The sequence below is a fragment of the Chlamydotis macqueenii genome, chromosome Z, assembly GCF_036417535.1.
Source record: "Chlamydotis macqueenii isolate bChlMac1 chromosome Z, bChlMac1.mat, whole genome shotgun sequence".
Lineage (NCBI taxonomy): Eukaryota > Metazoa > Chordata > Aves > Otidiformes > Otididae > Chlamydotis > Chlamydotis macqueenii.
In genome coordinates, this window is record NC_141593.1 from 13,107,804 (window position 1) to 13,129,671 (window position 21,868).

The 21,868-nt window shown below is 38.7% G+C and overlaps 1 protein-coding gene across 1 annotated transcript in view; it reads left to right on the forward strand.

The window, feature by feature from the left end:
- The window catches only part of LOC104480684 (oncostatin-M-specific receptor subunit beta), a 36,681-nt gene extending 14,813 nt beyond the window's left edge, over positions 1–21,868 (forward strand). The window contains exons 7-20 of the mRNA XM_086771164.1: positions 682–960; positions 1,605–1,734; positions 3,059–3,216; positions 5,399–5,535; positions 6,775–6,934; positions 7,446–7,522; positions 8,280–8,496; positions 9,079–9,261; positions 10,422–10,523; positions 10,975–11,154; positions 12,883–13,047; positions 14,550–14,628; positions 14,907–14,979; positions 15,743–21,868. Of these exons, the coding sequence (XP_086627290.1) occupies positions 682–960; positions 1,605–1,734; positions 3,059–3,216; positions 5,399–5,535; positions 6,775–6,934; positions 7,446–7,522; positions 8,280–8,496; positions 9,079–9,261; positions 10,422–10,523; positions 10,975–11,154; positions 12,883–13,047; positions 14,550–14,628; positions 14,907–14,979; positions 15,743–16,192 (2,390 nt within the window). The 3' untranslated portion in view covers positions 16,193–21,868. The remainder of the gene's footprint in view (positions 1–681; positions 961–1,604; positions 1,735–3,058; positions 3,217–5,398; positions 5,536–6,774; positions 6,935–7,445; positions 7,523–8,279; positions 8,497–9,078; positions 9,262–10,421; positions 10,524–10,974; positions 11,155–12,882; positions 13,048–14,549; positions 14,629–14,906; positions 14,980–15,742) is intronic.

The following is a 21,868-nucleotide window of genomic DNA, read 5'->3' on the forward strand; positions in this document are numbered from 1 at the left end:
ACTGTTTCTTTGTCATAAACTGATCCTGCGTTACAGACCTGATTTAGCGCTCTCTGAAAGTTAGTGACTCTAGACTTAATCAGATTTTTTGATCAGATTCTCGAGAGTAGATTTTATCTTCAACCTGTGCAAAAGCCTGAGAGTCACTTAAATCCCACTAATTTTTGCATCTAGCAAGGACTCCAACATTGAAAGCAAGAGGAGTCTCCTTCCAAGCTGAGTATCCCCTTACTGACCTGATTCATTCAGCGTTGACTCCTCTTAGCTGAGCTCTGCATGAGCTTCAGACCATGACGTTTTTCTAGCCCCCTGCTCATAATCTTCAAAAGCAGGCATTTTGGCTGTAAGCATCAGCCTGTTCATAGGCGCAGGAGGTAGTGTTCATCTGTAAAGGCAGATCTTGAACACACAGTCTTTGTTTCCCCTAAGTGAAAGGCAGTGAGGTGGATTTAGTCTCTTAAGTAGTTTGTTGGACTTCATATTATGTTTATGGTTTTAAGAGAAATATAGCTGTTATTACCTGTGAAGTTGATCTCTGTATGGGGAAGAATACTAAATAAATGTCTATGAATGGATAATATAACATTAGCAGGTTCTTGTGTAAATGCTCAGTTATGTGTTCTCTTGAAGGCTGCTGCCAGGAGTGGATTTTGAAATGATTTATTATGTATTAATTTGCAGGCCTGGACACTTCAAGTAACAGTGGACCACAAATCTTTCCAAATGAAAAAATTTTAGAGGAAGGCTCTGACATCACTTTTTGCTGCATTGGAAGAAAAGGTCAAATCATTAAGAAATTCTTTGTAGACCCAGCTGTTCATGCTTTCAGTCACAAAAACAGTCAAGTCAGACTTCTTACTGTGAAAAATGTGACACGTCAACTTCCTCACATCACTGTCTACTGTAAAGAGTCTTGCAATGAAGAACAATGCTATGATGAGGCAGTTTTCTTAGTGGGTAGTAAGTGAATGTTTTATTACAGTTGTATTTTCCTGTTCCTGTTAAGTCAAAAATGGCTGTGGGGAATGGGGAGAGGAAAAAAAAAATCTTGCTACATGTTCTCATTGTCCTGTCATGCCCAGCTAAACTCTGTTTTGTGTCTGACTTCAGACCACTTGCATATAAAAATCATTAAAGAGTAGCATTAAATGTGTTCAGATTAATCTAATTAATTCATCCTAGGACAGGTGATTGATTTTTAAATGTACTTACCCATTTAGGATTTCAGCTTCATAATCTGTATGCATGGGGCAAAAATTCAACACAATACCCATTTGGAAGTCTAATAGCATTTTTTACATAGAGGAAACAATACAGATTAAATTAATGAATATAACAAAAAACAATAACATACAGAAGTATTTGAATTGCAATTAATTTATGGTGTTATCCTGATTTTCTCTGCAGAGTGGTCATTGAATAATTATAATTGAAATAATTATATCTCTAGTAAACCAGACTTTGTACATAACCATTATCCGTTATTTCTGGTTTGTTAATATAGTAAAAAGATTGATGATTTTGCCTTGACTGCCACGCTGTTGTGATTTTTTTTTTTGTTTTTTTTTGTTTTTTTTTTTGTTATTCACATTCCCTCTGACAAGAACCACCTGATACACCTAATGATTTTTCCTGCCAAACTCAAAACATGAGAATAGTAACATGTACCTGGAGCAGAGGAGGAGACACTTATCTTTATGAACGTTATTCAACAAAATATACCGTATCTGAAGAGTAAGTCTCCTCATTGTTATATTAACTCTGACCTGTACTGTACTGAACAGTCATGTTCTTTCCTTTAAAATTTGTGGAAATGTTTTTTATTTTTGTTGCAGTTAGCTGCCTGCCTCTTTCCAGCTCTCTGATCAGCTTATTTAACAAAGGTTGAGCAGTGCAGAACTGCTCTGAATTATACTACATAAACCAAAGTTGCAGGTCCATAAGAAGTGGTTCTGCTTGATAAAGCTTGTTCTAACCATTTTTTTGGGTTAATTTATTTGAGTATCTTTCAGTAGCTATGAAGATACACTACAATCAGGATATAGATAACTTGAAAGTGTAATGTAGTTGTTGGGTAACACACACAATAGATAACTAGGATTTAATCAGCTGGTAGGCTGAGTATTAGTGTGTTCACAATCCACTGACAGTAATGCTGACTCAAACGGATGATTCCCAGCTAACCCTCAGTTAGCCTGATTAGCTTCCCTAGTTCTTTTTATTTAGGATTTTATAATTTTACATGCTAGTATTTTCCTTCTTGAGTCCTTGAACTACTGACAATCCTATCTCAAACATCCTACTTCTGTCCATAATTTCAGCTTTTTTTGTTTGTGGGTTTTTTTTTTTAAATCTCTCTGTAGCCTTTCTCACAGCTTTCTTAGCAGCCTGAGTCAAGGTTACACAGCTGTGACGTATCAGACCTGGTCCTTGGCTGCTTGCTACAGAGGCATCTAAATGGAGAGGAGAGGGGCTTTACAGCAGGGTCTGCAGCGAAAGGGGAACTTGTAAAATAGGACAGATGCCTCATCATCACAAAAGACTTTCATCACAAGATCTCAGCAGAAGACAGGTCATCATTGTGTATACCTTCATGGTATACGCACTGATTAGCAGGTTAGAAGATGCACTTGGAATTACTGCTTCATTTAAAAGTATAATGGTTCACATGTGAATGGATTAATTCTTGGCAATAAGTCCCTAGTTTAGAATTTCCACGAGGAAATAATTAAAAACAATTTAGCTGTATCTTAAAAGGATAAAGTAAACTTAGCTGTATCTTAAAAGGATAGCAATTTAGCTGTATGTTAAAAGGATAAAGTAAACTTAGACTTTGAAGAAGACTTTCTTCTAATTGTAGGAATACCTATATTCATCCTACTTCTGGCTAGGGGAAAGAACTGTGTGGCTTCTTATAGTTTCCCTCAGACTTATTTTTTTTTATGATGCTGTATATCTAGTTGGGCATCAAAAATTTTAACATCTGTGTTGATTGTACATTATGGAAAAATGTCTGTCTTTCTCTTTTCCCCCCCTTCCCACCCTCTTTCTTTGATAGGTTTTCCCAAAAAATGGTTCCATGCACAGTAAGTTGCTCTGAGCAGTGCTCGTGTTCTTGGGACATAGGCAAGCAGAGGATGTGGAATGTCACGGTGACTGTGGAAAACCCACTGGGAAAGAAAACTGCCACGGATGTTTTTGATATAACTCACAGAAGTAAGATCTTTTCTATGTCTTTGTTGAGGATTTTTTGTTGCAGGCCTTGTCCTCCTTCTGATCTTCGTATTTGAGTGCCCCAGTTTAAAGTATGGAAGTCCTTTATTTTTATCTTCACAGCTTTTATTAGATATCTGTCCCTGTACTATAGGTATCCCCTGTCTCTTAAGTTTCAGCTTTGCAAAGTAGAATGCTAGTAAACAGTTTCACTTCAAAGGTCAGATTTAGATTTAGTTATAGAAATGTCCCCTTAATGCTTAAAAATCTGTTGCTTTGCTGAAGTTGGTTCATAGTATGGGAAGCAACATGATACAAGTATATATAAAGCAGAGTTCAAGAAAAATACGTCCGTATTTTACTTGGGTATTCAGTCCTTTCTCCAAAACATTAATGCTGATGTTACTGTCTTTCCTATATAAAATGGAGACAGACATTTTGAAAAGTGGGTAAATAAAATTACTCACACCTCTCCAAATGAGAGGTGATACAGGTGTAAGCAGCTATTGCCAGGAAAGAGATGGGAGTGCTAACCTGTCTTGGTGCTACATCTGTTGTGCCACTCTAAGGGAGGAATAGTACTTCATCATCAGCGAAATAAAACAGGTTATTCTGTGAGCAGTAACCGATGGCTGCAGTTCCTTTTTCCCTATTAGTTGTGTCCTTTGTCACTGTGTGCCCCAAGTCCCGTTAGTTCCTACCTATTTCTGCCTCAAAACACCTGGTTATTTCTCATAGCTCTAGCAGTATTTCCAGTTCTGCTTTAGTCCTCTAGCCCCACCACATCCACCTCAGTGTTCCCAAGGTCCTGTGGCCACCTTACCTGTTTGAAGAAGCAGGACACAACAAGTACTTTGCTTAGTGCTGAAGCTGACAGGCTGATGGATGGGGAGGCTGCTGGTGTAACTGCTGCGTTCTGGCAGTGCTTCCTTCCTCAGACGCACTGATCACAGTTTCATTAGACATACCTTTTCATATGACTTCTAGGAACCTATGTTAAAAGCCTGTCTCTGTTACATTTGTCTCAGAGAGGCATGAGAGTTCTAGAAGTTGATTATTTGATTGATTGGGGGTGAAAGAAACAGAGTAGGAAGAAAGTGGAGGAGTAAATTGACAGTGTAGTGAGACAACACAATGTTATAAATGAAGTTTTCATAGGAAACCAGGCTAAAATATGTTACATTCAATGTGCTAAGTACCTTAAAGTTTTACTACAATTTTCTTTTTCCAGTTCTAGTGATTGTTACAAGCTAAAGAAATGATATAGGTAATATCACATATGTTATATTATATTATTGTAATACATTATATTATTGTTAGATGTATTATATATAATATAAGGATATATAATATTTATGATGAGTTAACCTTTTAAATAGTGATTACTGAAAGTTCTTTTTTTTTTTTTTTCTCTGATCTTGGACATATTTACAGTAGAATTTTCCATACTTAAAGGATGTCAGCAAGTAAAGGAGAACTGAAGTCCATCATTTCCAATTCTGCATGTAGTAGCTGGGACATTCTGTATCAAACACAATCTCTGGAAGTCCTCAAATTGGAATTTATGGCCCATAAAGTTCTAGGATAATGACCAAAGCTGTAAACATACCACTCACATTGTCATGTCTTGTTCCTTACAATTGGACTGATAATATGAGAGAGTCTGAGATCTGCTGCTTTCACTAGGTACTGTTTATGTAGCAGCAAAGAATCTCAGAAATCTTTTTGAAGAAGTAGCATTGTTCCTCTTGACCAGAGGGTAGCTACTGGCAGAAGTCAATGTAAGAGTTGTGAATAAAACTTCTGGCGAAGAGGCTGGATTCTGGGGTGTAGAAATGTGGCAAATGCTACCCGCCATGCTACATCAAAAGCCTCCACCAGGCCTGGATTAGAGATTTTTTACTGGATTTGCAATAGAAGTCTCTGACTCTTTCTTTTGTTCTTGATGTTCTAAAATATTTCCAGGTCAGCATAAGAGGGTTTTTTTTTTTTTTTTAAATCTTGTATAATATTTACTTACACTTACATTCTGAAATTAACTTTTACTAGTTTATATCTGCTTCTCCTAGACTGACAGGAAAATTGGTATTTCTTATTTGGTTTTACTACTCAGCTAAAATACCTTAAAATAGTTTTGCAAATATTTTATGTTTTACAAGAGCTAACTTAGATTTTCCATTGGCAGTTTATCCCACTGCGCCTTTCCAGCTGTGGGAAGAATGCAGAGATACAGAAATCACATTGTATTGGAAACATGGAAGCAAAGGAATTGAACTCTTCTGTCAGACTGAAGTGCTCCTACCTGATGGGAAAGTACAGCTGGTATGAAACCTGAATTTCATACACAAAAACGTGTCAAGTAGCTTTTTGATGTGAGATTCAAAAATAATACCCCAGCAATATGAATTCACTCTAAATTTTGTGAGCGTGTTCATGTGTCTGTCTTTTGGATTTGTTTACTGCCAAGCTCTATGCTGATGATGTGGTCTGTGTGGGCAGCCATTGTTGGGACGAATTCATACGGCCAACACTTGCTGCACTGCTGGCCAAAGTGTATAGTGTGACTGGTCTGCATATATGGCTCTGTCCTCTGCTGCATGGGTTCTGCAATTTGTTGAAGTAAATGAAGAAATTTATGGGCCTTGTAACTGCTGTTAGCTATTGCTAATTGTAATTTTTCATGTTTTTATTACTCATATCATCTTACATGCAAATGGTGGAGTGATGTGTTGAAGGCTTTTTTTTTGTGTTAGTCCTCGAGCTTTCTGTGTGCTATTGACTGTACTTGATGCTAGTGTGTCTGATTTCTAGTGAGGGAATCCCAGAACAGTTTTTCTTCCCATCCTTTTCCATTTTATTGAAGATTATTTGAGTAGACTCCTTGTCTTCTTCCACCTCTTTCACGATGAGCCTGACTGACTCTTTGCACACTTACTGAGGTTTCTCTGTAGCCCTTTTCTTATGAAGGCAGCTTGTCTCTAGAGTATTATAAAGGCATTATGAAGGTCAGGGTCAATCTGCATTCTGTCTTAAGTATTGCTCAAGAGCTGTTAGATCAAATGGCTGCCACAGTTCACCATTCAGACAGTTTAGAGGACAGGCTTAGAAGCATGCTCACTTTTTAACTCTTACCAGAACTCTCCCCATCTCTTAGGAGGCAGTCGGGGAAAAGGTTGGGGAAGAAACTGAAAGAAAAGGTAGCTGTAGATGTTGTGCATAGATCTGCAACAGCATCCTACTCACGTGAACTGAGTAAGAGACCCAGATTTTGTGAGGATAAGATCTAAGTAAATTCCCTCTGTGATATAAAGATTAGTCAATTGACAGGTTGTGAATGACTGCTACTCAGACAATTACACAGAGACAGCTTGCAGACCTCTTTTGGGATATCCTAGTCTTTTGATGTGTTGCATTTTTTGACTGTTGTCCCATGATTGTCTTTTCCAAGTCAAGCTTAATTGGCTATTGTAGGATCTAGAGGAAGAACTGTTTTTTCAGACAAAAACCTATTGCTAGTGAAGCTGAACTGAACTCTAACTGTTCTGTTTTTCTGTCTTGCAGCATAATATTTCAGACACGCATCTCCATTACGCCAGCATCACCTTGCGTGGTCTGCAGCCATACACCGAATACACAGCTAGAGTACACTGTGGGGCAGCCAAGCATTTCTGGAAATGGAGTGAATGGAGCGAATCCCTAACCATCAGAACAAAGGAAGCAAGTATGTCAAGCCTATTGAGAAGGAAACCTTGAAGGGTGTTCTGTGCTTGCCACCTGTGTTTGCTATTTGTTGCTACTCTTCTGCTGTGTAAAGTAGAGGCCTGTTGCATGCATAAAAGCAGAAACACATTAAGGGACATTTAACAAGGTGGCTTCTTGAACAACTCTTATCCTACACGCCAGTCTCTGCCATTTCATCCAGTGCAGGCAGTAGGAAATAGAGGTGACTAGGAGGATTCTCTCTGTGTGAGAGCTGGAGAAACGATGCAGAGGTGGGAACAAACACTGGGAACTGCGAGCAAAGAAAGATTTTTCTAGGGAAATGAACCAGACGTTCATTCAGAAAAAAGAATGAAGGGAGAACGAAGAGTAAGAATAATGTTTGGCAAGACCTGGGAGTGATGGGGAAAAGGAGATTTTGGGGTTGTAACTTTTTTCAAACAGGAGGAAGCAATTGAATGGTTTATCCTTTCTGCACCTAGAACATCTTTGTTTTGCTGTATTTATTACAGCTCCATCAGGGAAACTGGACATCTGGAGAGAAGTTACACCAGTTCTGGGGGGGCAGAACGTGACCTTGTTCTGGAAGGTGAGACATTGGTACAGAAACAGAAACAAAACCCTTCATAAAGGGGTTAGAAACTTCCCCCATTAACTTTAACAAGTTTGTGTGCACTTAGTAGCAATTCAATATGAAAATTACTTTTAAGAATCTAAGACAAATATTATATATAACATATTTCAGAATGTATGTAGCTGTATGATGGTATACTGTCCTGACATTTCAGGCATATACTTGTAGGCCCTCAAGGGGGCCTACAAGAACGATGGGGAAAGGCTGTTTAGTAGGGCCTGTTGCAATACGACAAGGGGTAATGGTTTTAAAATAGAGGGGGGTAGATTTAGATTAGAAATTAGGAAAAAATTTTTTACGACGCGAGTTATAGAACACTGGAACAGGTTGCCCAGAAAGGTGGTGGAGGCCCCATCCCTGGAAACGTTCAAGGCCAGGCTGGATGAGGCTCTGAGCAACCTGATCTAGTCAGAGATGTCCCTGGTCCTTGCAGGGGGGTTGGATTAGATGACCTTTGAAGGTCCCTTCCAACCTAAACCATTCTATGATTCTATGATAATTTTCCAAGTATTCTAACAAGACAAATCCCATTACTGAGATTTATACATTTCCATTTCAACCAGTATATGTATGCATGTATGGAAACAAGTGTTTGTATTCTTATGGAAATAATACATCCCATTAATTATTTAAATTTCTAAATGCTCCTCTCATAATTTTTTGGCAAAGTTTACTAAGTAATTAGTGTCTACCTCCATAACTTTCTCCCCAGCAAGCACCAAATTTTCGAGCAAATGGAAGAAGTATTTCATATGAAGTAATGTGGGAAAAAGTAGAAGATGGCTCTAAGCCTGAAAGCATCTCCTTTTCATCAGTCTACAATAGCACAAGGATTTCCATTGATAACCATTCCTACAGAATCAGTATCATGGCAAAAAACAATGTTAATTATTCACTTCCTTCAATATTGATCATCCCTACAGCTACAGGTAACAGTAGGAGTATTATCAATTAGATTTCCATTATAAGGGTTTAGTTTCTAGCTGTTTTAAGTGAAATGATAATTTATCATCTTGAGAGTACAAATTAACCTAGGCTGTTGACTCACATCACTGCTATCTGGAAATTATTGTTGTATTTTTGCCTACAAGGTGATAACTGTATATATAGTAAGCTTAAATGCCTTGATCCATGGCTTACAAACACATTTAGCCTTAAACTGGGACCTCAGACCTGTGGCAGGTGCCGTGAAGGTTCAACCAGTGCCTCACAAGGAACTCTTGTGTGTGGTTAACCTGTTGTGACTTTCTGTTTATAACTCCAGCTTTCTGCAGTTGAGTTCTTTTTATGTATATACAGTAGTAATTACTGTATTTATTTTGAGCTGTCAACTTTCAGCATACAAAGAGATCAGCTTTCAGCATATGAAAGATCCCATATGTCTGATAGTGAAGGAACACAACAATTTTATTATTGTTTTAACAGCTTAGCATAGAAATGATATCAATCTTCATTTATGAATCTGAGGTCTCATGTAGGAAAATAAAAGAGTCTGTTTTGTTCATTCCTAGGCACCACAGAGCTTAAAGAAGAGCAGGTTAATGGTACAGATGATGGTATTTTTATTTCCTGGGAGCCCAGACTTATATATGACAGTTATATTATTGATTGGTGTAACTTTCCTATGGTGCAGCCTTGTGATTTGCAGTGGAAGAGATTTGGGCCCAACACTTCCAGTGCTCTGATCAACTCAGGTAAAAGCTGAACAATTTTTCTTTCTGATGTCTGTGCAGCAATCTTCTATGCTATGGTGATTAACTGAATTTAGGAAACAATCCTGTGGAATATTGCAGTCTGTGCAGTGCAGGTGTAATTCTTCAGAGGCATGTGGCATCATGTTTTGCTTAGCAAATGAACTAGACACCACAAATGTGCCAGCACCATTAAGCCTTGGAAGTCAACATAGTATTTTAGAAAAGTCAGCAAAGTATTTTAGAAAAAAAATTCTGAGTAGCTTATAGTAACATCTTGAAGGAGGATGGGGAAATTAATGAAGGAGGTACAAATCTTTTAACAGGAGAGATGCAGAATGGAGCTCTGTCTTGCATGTAACATGCAATTTAACACCCACTGCTTAGTGAGAGGTTTGGTCCTGACCACGTACCACAAATAATGTGTCTCAGTACCACTCCTTGCTTAGGACCTTGCTTGTTTTTTTATCCCAATGATGGCCATTAGACCTAAATCCTTTCTGGCTCTGTGAAAGGTGCACTTATGTACTTCCGCAGCTGCAAGAATATAGCCTTCCCGGAGTCTCTTGAGCAGGGAGTTCACTTTGGAATGAAACATGTTTGAACAAAATTTGACTGAATGCATTTCAATATGCAATAGAGGAACTGCACTTCAGTTCATATAAACACGTGGGACCCTGTGTCCTTACTGAAGGAGAGTGTGGTAACGTGGAAAAAATTTTGACAAGTTCTTCAGTTGGTTGCACTTGGTTAATCCAGATAGGAATGGATGTCAGTGAGGATAACAGGGAATCCTGATGCATGGGATGTGTCTACATTAAACAGTCCAAACCATGACCTTTGCCTGTGCCAGAAATGGAAATGAAATTATCTTACTCTTTGATGCCGAGTCTATTGTGCACTCATCTTGAATACTCTAGGGCAACAAAAAAATATCATCCCCTCCCTCCCAGTTCTCTCTTTCAGAGAGAATAAATGTGTTCAATTCACTTTATGCACACTCAGAATTGGTTTACCCTATGTCTCCTTCAGTTGCTTTGATCACACAAAGCACACAAAGATTTCCAATAGATTATAGACCTCTGTAGAAAGCAGTTAAGTAAAAGTAAAAACCAAAAGACAAACCATAACCTATTTTTGTAATCAGTTCCACTGTTTTGTAGCTGCTTTTGTTCCGGGGGTGAGATACAACTTCGGCATCTATGGATCTGTTGCTGGTAGAGCCTCCTTACTGGAGAAGAAGACTGGTTATCTCAGGGAGCTGCGTAAGTTGGCAACATATTTAGGGTTTGTGCATTTGCTAAATTCGTCTGTCACAAACAGAAGAATTCCGCAGCCTTCCTCCCGCTACTAGCTAAAAATGTATTTGCTTTGTTGTTTCTGTATCATCAGTGAAGCAATTAAAAGTTGTACAACGATGTACACAGCCCTACATCAAGGGTATTTGACTAGTGCAGTGACCAGGTAGAGTCCGTGTTAATTAGAACAGCTAAACAAAACTGTGATTAGCACTCACTGCTTTGTGTGTAATGTGGATTGTATGAAGGCTCTGTGAAGTTTACAGTTTTTGTGAAGCACTTTGGCTTTGTTCATCTTTCAAACACAAGTGAGATATAAAGAGAAACACCCCATGGGATCTGAGATGTTTTTCAAGTTGAAAAGATAAACATTCTTGAAGAGTAATGGCAAGTTTAACTTGTATGTCCTTTCTTCCAGCTCCTCTGCTTGACCCTGTTGTGGAAAAAGTTGAACTGACTTTCAATGCAGTAACACTATACTGGGATTCTTATCCCACAAATGAGTCACAGCCTGGTTTTGTAAGAGGTTACCATGTTTATGTGTCGCCTATACAAGAAGACTGCCATTTGAAAGGATCCAAGAAACATATTCTTTCAGGTAACTGAGCTCTGGGATTTAGGAAGTTGTGTCGCTGATACAGGTGAAAGACACTGTGGCTGTAGCTGATACTGCAGCCTCTTAGAGAGCTCCCATGAGGCAGGCACATTGGCTCATTAGGCCATATACAGATTTCAACACCTGCTGCTTTTGATTACTTTCTAATGCTTGAGGTGCTAATGGGCAGAAGTGAGTCCTGGCTTTGTACAGATTTATAGCCTCCGTCCTGTTGTCTGTAGCTGCTTGTAACTCCAGCGAGAGCTCCAGAAAAGATTCTTGCAGGACTGTAGGAGGAGTCAAGTTTCTGCCTCTTGTGATCTGAGTTCTAGATGAATTTCAAAAACGTCTGTTTGTGGTCTATTTGGACGGGAGTCATAGGAAGCATGTTAGTTTTACTAGGATTTGGGGTATTTTAGAAACAGATGGGATACAATTGATTTCCTTTGGAATTGGAGCACTCTGTAAATTCTCCATTTCAATTTTTTTATAGTGAAAGTGTTTGTGGCTGTCCTCTACAGTGGAGTTCCTTCAGCAGAACTGAGCTGTGGGGTGGCACAAAACCACATTTAAGCTTTTATATCTGATCTTCCTGCTCCACACTCAAAACTGCTCCAGATGACTTCGCTCTATTATAATTTTCAGATGTTTCCAACATGTTTAAGGACATGTATTTTTTTCCCTTGCCTCTTCCAGTTGGGTCTTGTCCTGTATCAGATCCTTCTGCTAATTAGACCAGTAGCAGGCTGAAAAGCTTAGTTTGAGCTGAATGAGGCTTAAGTAGGAGTTCCTATCAGAACTAAACTAACCATAGAAGTACCATAATTTTGTGAGTAATGTCAGTTAGACTTCAAACGTTTAAATTGAAGATTTCCTGCTTCCTCAGTTTGAGCTAGCAGACAAGGAGTGTGACAGGGAACTGGAGGAATAAGCTAACCCTTTTGTCCCTGGGGTCTGGGAGCTGCACAATAGAGAGGCAAAAGAGGTTTTTTCAAGCAGAGATTTCTTGCTTTTGATTATGTTCCAAGAACTTGACCTAAGCTTAAGGACTACAGGATTCTAGTGAAAAAGGAAATGGCAAACCCCAAATCTTTCTGTTAAAAAGCTCTATTAAAAGAAAGTTAAAATAAACAGTAGCACCTTTCGACTGCAAGTTATTAGATGGTCTGCCAGAGGATGGGCAATGCTGTGGACGGTCTAGTTAGAAGGGATGTGAGTTCAGCCCAGTGGCAATGAGTCAGGATGCATCATCCTTCTCAGGAGAAAGTGTGCAAATTACAAAGAAGGTGAGTTGCAAGTGTTGTTATTTCAGTGGTCTAGTGGTCTCAGTTAAGCGGATTTGTAACATTTTGGGGAGACCTATTGGAACATTTCAAATACTTACAAGGGGCTTGTAAGAAAGATGGAGAGAGAGTTTTTACCAGGGACTGTAGTGATAGGACAAAGGGTAATGGTTTTAAAATAAGAGAGAGTAGATTTAGATTAGATATAAGGAAGAAATTATTTACTGTAGAGAGTGGTGAGGCACTGGAACAGGTTGCCCAGAGGAGTTGTGGATGCCCCATACCTGGAAGTGTTCAAGGCCAGGCTGGATGGGGCTTTGAGCAGCCTGGTCCAGTGGAAGGTGTCCCTGCCCAGGGTAATGGGATTGGAACCAGGTGATCTTTAAGGTTCCTTCCAGCCCAAACTATTCTGTTATTGATTCTGTGATTCTTATCTATTTCATTTTAGATGATTCAGTGCTGTGTAAATACACAGTTGAAAACCCGGAAGAAAAGAGATACACCGTGAAAGACCTAATGTCAAATACAAAATACAAACTAGTGGTTAAAGCGTACACAGGTGGAGGAGAAACTCCCATTGTTAACTTTATATACATAGATACACCGCTTAACTGTGAGTATTGGCTGTGGAAATTTTTTCTTCTAGCAGATTGATGGGATTATTTAAAAGGTTGGAATAATCTTCCTTTCTCAAGGGAGAACATTTAATTCAATGTAACATGCACTTGAGAAATGGTCCAACTGAGAAACGAAATGTGCATTCTAACATGGCATTTTGATACTTTTAAGTAGCTCTGATTTTTTATTTTAGAATTAAAATAATTTTTCATCCTTATTTAAGTCGTATCTTTCTGAGAAATAGCTTAATATATGCACACTTGCATGACTAGTGAGCTGTCTTTTCTAGCATGTGTTGAAGAATTGCATTTGGATTTAACTAGTTTTCTAATATGGGAAGAACTACAGACCTGTGTGCTAACAGGTTGTTTAAGTATGGACTCTTGAACTTCTAATGTTGATTCTTATTCTCATTAGTCTTTAAATCCATTGGCAAGTTAACTCTTTTATAAGTCAATAAGAAATGGTTGTTGGCTTGAGCACTGCAGTTTGCTAACTGGGCAGATTTGGTCATCAAAGCAGAAGATGAAATCACTTGCCTGTAGTTCTGTTCCCTTCTCTGGTTGTGAAACTTATGATCCCAATTGGAGATGCCTGGTTTTGAAAATTTGCTGGGGGGGGAAGGGGAAGGAGTAGGAAAGGGTGAAGCACTGGCTTATGCAAGGAGACTTTGTGTTTTAGGCTAACTAGCAGAGTCATGTCTAAACCCTCATAGAGGCAGTTCTGCCTCTTACACCTGTGTTCCAGCTCCCGTTAGCCGCTCTTCTCTTGTGCAGGCACCGACATTTGTACAGCCATGCAGGGAATTAAAATGGGGGCTTAAATTACCCAGAAAAAAAAAAAGGAGAATGTAACACATCTCCATTCCCTGCAATGTGTGTGGTAGGGACACACAAACTCGCTGTCTTAGGGCAAGATGGCACTGGCCAGGGCAGAGGGAGAGTGAGCGCTAACTAGTGCTCACCCTCGGCCTGCTTATTAAAGCCTCAGCTGTTTGTGGAAAACATAGCCCAAGGCTGTGTCCTTCACAAAGAAAGAAATACTGAGATTCTTGTGTCAGCATAAATCTTAAGAGAGCACAAACACTTGTGTAGTTCATCCATACTGGGGATACAGATGTTCTGTCAACATCTCACAGTGAAAATCTGTCACTGGGGATCTTAGAGAAAACCTAAACCAAATAGTTATGTGAGGTTATAATTGTCTTAACTTTTCAAAATTTACTCATATAGTTAAGATGCCAACATGAGGGCAAATTAAAAGCAATCCAGTAATAATTCAATTTGGGTAAAGGAAATCAAGGTCCGAAGACTTACAGATGTATCCCAGATCTTCCAGCCAGACTGTCTTGCAACCACAGACCACAGTTTTACTGCTGAATTAGTGGCAAGTAGCCATGTGGGTTTGATGTTGTTTTTTGTCCCAGAAACTCAGGCTATATTGACTTTAAAAAGTGAGAAGTTGCAAACAAATTTTTAAAGTATTTTTCTTTCACAGCAAACATGCTGTACGTTCTAGTCCTGCTAGTGATAGTTCCATCACTAGTAGCAGTTATATGCTGCTGGAAGATGAAGTGGTAAGTTATAATGCATTTTTCTGTTGTAGACAGAGAACGTAACTAGCATAATTCACAAACCACAGCTGCAGCTTGTTGCTTCCAGCCTGTTGTAAAGCCGCATTCATTTTTTCCTTTGGCTGTCCATCTGTGTGGATGTTTGGTATTTGGCTTGTGGCATTTCTGAGACATTCATCATCTACTGCTGTTTCTGTACACATCTACGTGTGGCTTCTGCTGGTAGAATATGCTTTGATGAGAAAACAAAAATGTAATTTGTTTTGCTCTCTTATTTCCAGGGTGAAGGAGAGCTGCTGTCCTGTAATACCTAATCCTAACAACAGCAAAGTGCTATCATTCAAAGAGTTTAACGTAAGATAATTGAAAATCTGGTATTTTTTTATTTTTCCATTCTTTGATTAATAAGGTTTCAGAAAAATATTTTTTTTATGTTATGTTGACTACATTTAAAAATGAGTGACACTCCTCATTGTACAGAAATTAATTTAGTATAATCATTTAGTGGAAAATTCTTTTGATATTCATTTGACTCTCTAGTGAACAATTTTTATTCTGCAGTCTGTTACTGCAAAAAGTAAAAGCATAACTGGACAATAAGTGAAATCTTCTGAGACAGTAGGCGATTCTTCGAGTATTGCTGTTCAAAACCCAGCGCTGTCTGAACGCAACAGAGCAGATACTGCACTTTGCTGCCATGCATCTGCCCACTCCTCCTGCCCCACGCACCCTACTGCTGCAGGGCACAGCAGAGTGATGCACTTGCTGGCCTTTAGGAGGATGCAGAGGGTTTTGTCATATCTAAAAACTGTACACATCAAAAACGTGGTAAAGTCAAGTCCTTAGAGGGACATGGTTCCTTCTTCAAATGTCATCATACTGAATTTACTTTAAAAATAAATCTCTAAATAAATACTCTGATAAATTCCACATGAAATACACCTTCCATTGAACATTCTGTACATGTGTTTTCCTTCAAATTCTGTTCATTTATTTGAAAAATTCAAACAAAAATAATTTATATGACAGTATTAGAAGTGCTTGAATAGCAGGTTCCTTTCCTTTACACTGGGCTTCTTTCATTGAGTAGTTTTCTTGTTGCATGTTTCTGTTGTAGATTGGTTCTGAGAAAGTAATGAAAATAAGTGACTGTGTTCCTGACATGCTAGCAGTGGACAATAAGGCTGAAGCCCAGAAATTACATCCATGGAGCCAGTTGTCTTCAACACTAACAGAAGATAATGCTGATGGTCACAAGTCTTCCTGGATTTACCCCAATGAAAATGGAGAGGGAGACTTTACACGCACACCTACACCTCAGACTCATACTTGGTTTGAAAATTTTGCTTATTCTTCTCATCCTGCAGTTGAATCTGATCCCTATCAAATACTGTCGACACTAGAAACAAGCAATCCAGAACGACCAGTAATGCTGTACCAGCCACACTACTACTTTGATATTTTTAATGAAGATGCTGCGTCAGGACCCAGAGAAACAGCTGGCAGAAAGACCAGTCTGAGATACATTTCACAAACAGATGTGCACTGCCTCGGGAGGAGGCTTTGATGTACTCTCTTCCACTGAGTCCGTCCAGTGTTTGGTTACAGAATATAAATAAGAATTCCTAAAACCACAACAACTCCTTTTGTTGAAGGGTTTCACAAGCACAACTGCCCTACTTCTGTTAACACTGCAAAGCTCTTGCTTCAGGTCTTGATTTAAAATACTGACTTGTGCACAGGAATTACGTGTGCAGGAGTTTCATTGTAAGTTGCAGGCTTTATATGAGATTTACAAGCTCTTTTTGTGGCCTGTGTTTTGTAGAAGGGTAGATCACAGCAGTTTCTCATAGCTGGATGCAAAGAACTAGTATATTTTACAGAGATTAAGAATTTATTCAGAAAGTAGAGGAGCAAGACTGCAGTATTATTATGTGCTCTGACCACCTCTAGCCACTGTGTATTGTGCAGCTGTGCATGGAGCATTAGTCAGCATTGCAGCCTGCCTCAGCCCAGTAACATCACAGGGGGAGCAAGTTGTATTTTCTGTCTCTGAAATGATGTAAGGCATCAACATTGAAGGGTTACCTGCACTCAGTGTGGCGCATTACTGAAAGACTAGAAAGAACTTTGACTTTGCTAGGAGTGCTACCCTGTGCACCAAATCCAGTGACCATTCTACTTTTACTCCATCTGTCTTCTAACTACACTTGGGGAGTGAAAGAGCACAGAAACCAGATTTTTATAGTAGAGGTCTCAGCTAGTGGGCTGCCACTCCCCTTTCCGGTAAATACAGCTCCTCTCATTACATGTCTGCCTTCTCTGCCTGGAAGAATGACCCATTAAAATCCTAAACAAAAGCCTCTTAACTAAGCAAAGAAATATGGGGAGTTAGCATGGCACTGCCTCTCTGCTTTTGCACCTGATCTTAACCTCTTGGCATTAACCCTGCTCTGACGCAGTAGTCAGATGCACAGGTGTATGAATCCCATTTGTGAAGAATGTAATAGTCAGGTTGCATATCAGCTAGATCTTACAACACTATCTTCACATGCATAAAAAAAAAAATTGTAACACACAGAATCCCTACAGATTAACCTCCTTAGCGCAGAAGGAACCTTTTGTTTTTGTCTAATTATGATGCTGTCACTTGTCTTCCTTGTGTTTAACTAGCTAGTCACACTTCCTAAAAACTAGGCAGCTTGCAAAACTAAGAAATTAGTTTTCATACATCTAGGTTTTATCCTATTTACAGATATTGTTGTAATGTCCATGAGCAGTGTCACAACAGCAAAATCAAGAGCTTATGTAGATTTTGGCTGAGACAAGCATTGACTGCAAACCGAGGGAGATGTCTTCAGCCAGGCAAATGTGAGGTACAAAGGTACAAACTCACAGATGGCCAAGTGTGGGAAGAGGTATCCAGTCAACACACACTGTGCTGTGTCCTAGTGTAGGTTGCATGCAGATTTACTTGAGAAGCAGAACAACAAAAAAAAAAATGCAGTATTGTCCTTTCTTTCAGCCTTCAGCTAGTGGAGTAAGAAGACATGGCTGGTCCCATTTAGCTGAACTGCAGTTTGACAGAGGCTGATGCTATTTGATGGGAACACCCAAAAGAAACCTCTCCTCTCTTCTATGTTACTGTCCTTTGAGTTACAATGAATTTGAAAGCTTGATAACGTAGCATCTTTACAATTTAAAACATTTCCTTCTCCAAAGTGTTTCATCACATCGTATGTGATTGTGTAGTTTCAAAGCTTTACTGCTGGAAAAAGGCCAGTGAACAGAAGGGAGCTGTTTTGCCACTACTGAAACAAAGCTTCCTAGCCATGCCTTTCAGGAAAAAAAAAAAAAAAAAAAAAAAAGCCTGTTTATTTAAACAGGTTTGAAAGGTATCCTAAATCAAGTCAGTTACACATCTAAGGAATTCTTATACAGAAGTCAGTCAGAATTAAGTCAAAACCGTGCCATGAAACATTTTAAAATTTGGCGTGCTGCAGTTGCTCATGCCACAGGGGATGGCTGTAACAAGGTGCAAATTCTTACTTTTGAAAAAGCTGCTGTCACTGCGGGGCTTGGCTTCAGTAGTTCAGCCCAGGGAGTGAGCGGAGGGGGATGTGCGGCTAGGGGTGCTGTTGCTGAGAGTTCCCATCCCAGTAAAGTTCATCATTCCTAGGGAGATCCTGCACTGATTACACTTCATTATCTGGAAGCAAGGAAACACTTTACCAGATTGCTTCGCAAGGTGATGACAAATTAGCTTCTCTTTATCTATAAACCTTTCTGCTTGCTGGCCCTGATGAGTGGCGTTTCATGAAACTACCTGTGCTTCAAAGCACACAGAGCATTCCAAGGGGGATAATGCCTTCGTGCCAGTCAAAGGGTACAGTCCAGGCACTAGAACTAGAAATAAAAATTAGAAAAGTATTTTTGCATGAGTGGTAAGGCGTGTATAATTTTTGTATTTTTTTTAAGACGTGTCTTGCATTAATGGTTGAATGAGTTCAAAACTGTAAACTTCTGTAATTTTTTTTTTTGTTTAGAAAACTTTCACAGATGTTGTTGAAATGCTAATACTTAAATAATCACATAATGGAAAATCAGTATTAGTATGCTACATTTTAAAAATAAAAATGGTGTACAAACTATTAAAGAGTCCTCTTTTTGTAAGATATCTTGCAAAGCATTAATATAAAATATATTTTTCACAAAAAAAAGTTTATTTGGAAAGCTTCAGGTTGTTCTAGTTAATCAGTAACTTACAAATATAAATAAAATTCCAATCCATTTCTAGTGCTGAGAGATACATATGAGACCAGAACAACTATGCGAAGTTTAAGTACATTTTATTAACAATGCATCCCTTTGATAAGATTACGCTTCAGGAGGCTTTTAATGCCCATTGACATCAACTGTACACACTATACAAAAAGAAAAAAAATCAAAACAAAAAACCACACAAAAAATCAAGGTGGGCAATACTATTTTGGGACAAGCCTCTGTTTAAATTATACACAGCTCAATGCAATATTCTTACGGAAAAAATATAAATACTTTTTCTTTCTATGTTACAGGTATACAATATAAATCAGATTTCAATGTCTGTTCAGTGACCTACAAACACTAGAACCTCCAAATATGTAGCAGCGTATTACTAAATAAAAAAAGACCACATGGGACAGGGAGAATAAGTCTTGACATTTTCCTTGATCCCTTCAGAAGGATTAATTTAGATAATCTCTTGTAATGCAGTTTTAGGGATGCTGACAGCCCAGTATTAGAATTTTTTTTTCAATTAAATCTACAAAATGTCTGTCTTTTCCCCCCGTAGACATTGCATCTTGTGCTCAAACACCCTATTAAGTGGCAAAATGGTATGTTACACTTTTTGGCATAAATTACATTTCTCAAATAAAATAGTGTATTTTACAAAGCAACTCAAGCAAAACGTGCAATTGCTGCATGCTGTGGCATTGCTGTCCATCTATGTTACAAAAATAGTAAAAGAAAATCCCCATTTTATACTGAACACACAAATCTGTTGAGAACAAAACTATCCAGGGAACCAGAAAGCAGGAGTTAAAACAAAAACAAAGCAGACAGTGGGCTTCTAGCGAAATACAAACACAGTTTCTAGCATGTTCCCAAAGGTCTTTTACACTTCTCAGATTTTAGTCTCACCTGGTATACCTTTAATAACCACAGGTTAATAGAAGTGTAAAGAAAAAAAAAGTTATGAGACCTGCTTTCACTGGGGTCCAGTTGAAAGCTCCGAGTAACAGGACTTCTGTGCAGCCCTGCCGGGAGGCAAGCAGAAACCTTAGAGATACTCTGAGGCCTGGCAAGAATTCTTCCACTGTGCTTGCTCAGCTTTAGCTCATGTTCACTTACAAGGTAACACCAACTCCCTACAGTCCAAGAAGTCAAATACCAAGTCCAGGACACAGACTAAGAAGAAGCAACACTCTTTCATCCCTCACTAGGCTTTGATTATTGCCTGTTTCTCAAACAGTTACCTTTCTCTTCAGGCACTTTCAGTCTCTCACTGCAAATTACAACTCTCATTCAAGACCACTACATAAGTTTCAAAATAAAATGACAAAAAGACAAGCAGGATTCTCACTCCTGTGTTTTTATACATTTGTAAGGGTAGCTTACATCAGTGTGCCAAGCCACTGCGCCCTAAGCTACCAAACACTCAGCACTTCTTTGTGTCTTGGGAAAAAAAAAACCAAAACCCAAGCAAAGCACATCTAGGGTATGTATGTCAGGTCAAATCAGAACTGTCAGACGAGGAAAAGCAACTGTTCCAAACACAACATGCCAAAGGCCCAACATACAGGTTAGGCACCTCAAAGGCTGACCATCTCCAGCTCTAAGTGACATCCACAACAGCTGGGAGCATTCAGCATCTCTGAATTTCAGACAGCTGAAAAGGTCTCTCTCCCCAAAAGGACACTCACAGCACTCAGCTTTGTCCTCCCTCCCGCTCAGTGGAGAGAAACAGGCCCTTGGGGCAGTAATTGGGAGCCCTTTAGTTAGCGCTCTGCCCTTTGGAAAGGGCTATCCCTTTCCACTGACTGCAAAAGGAGACTAAGAAAGTTAGCCAGCTCCTGCAGTAGACTAAATACAATTGGTTTCACAGCCAGCCTCTCCTTCCCACAAAGGCTTTCTCCTCACAGCTGAGTGTTTTGTGCTAGCATGTTGAATCATTCAGGAGTTTCCTTTTCCAGCATGACCAAACTGTATTTGTATATAGTGTAAGTCAACACTACATCCTTTATGATTTGTTCAACAGTATCACCAATCATTTGGACTGGAAAAACACACAGTGGGTGGTCTGCCAGCTTCCCTTACAAACCTTTCCAGGAGAAGTGGAAGGATTCTTTATTAGGGTTAATATAAGCACAATTTTTATTTACTACTGTTTATTTTGAAGTTTTATCATGAAGCAAATAAAACCCCAGAATAAGAACTTTTAAAGGGATATTTTAAAAAAGAAATCTAGAGTTAGAAATTCACAGTTTATAACTAGGCCAATGTCAAATTCCTTCAATAACAGTATCCCCTTCATTTGCCAATTAGAATGAAACATTAATGTGAGCTTAATGTAAATATGTAAGTTAATTCTAGAAATGTCCTATGTTATGTACAGTACAGACTTTACATCCTTGACGCATACTTGTTGAAATCTACTGACACTCATACACTTTCAGAATAAAACCACGTTTTATAACTGAGTTTGCAGCCATAATTAGTGCATCAAGTTTCTGTTGTCATGGATCCCCAAACAAGTAAGTACTCCAGAAGATATAAGCATTTCAGGATGGAGAATCTTTCAAAAGTATATTGACATCACTTTTGCTTACCTTTTTATAGTAAGAGGCCTTCCTATGATGCTTTCTACATTAAGTGCTATAGGTTAAACTGGTAACAAATGAAAAATGGTGGGTTTTTTTTAAATATAGGTGATAAAAATTGTTTAATTTGCTTTAACTGCAGAAAAAATAACATGGAGTTGTTTGATGTAACCCCATCTAGTTATTAAAACAAATCTCCTATACTCTAGCCTAACTGAGGTAGTGTTTGAAACTACTGTATAAGATATGCTAGCCCCATTTTTGGGAAAACTACATTATTTCCTTTGGAGTTTACACTACTATTTGGTCTACTGTGACTGACATTTTGGTTTTACAGAAGCATTTATTTCCTATGACCAGAGAAGTCCAATAGGTACTGG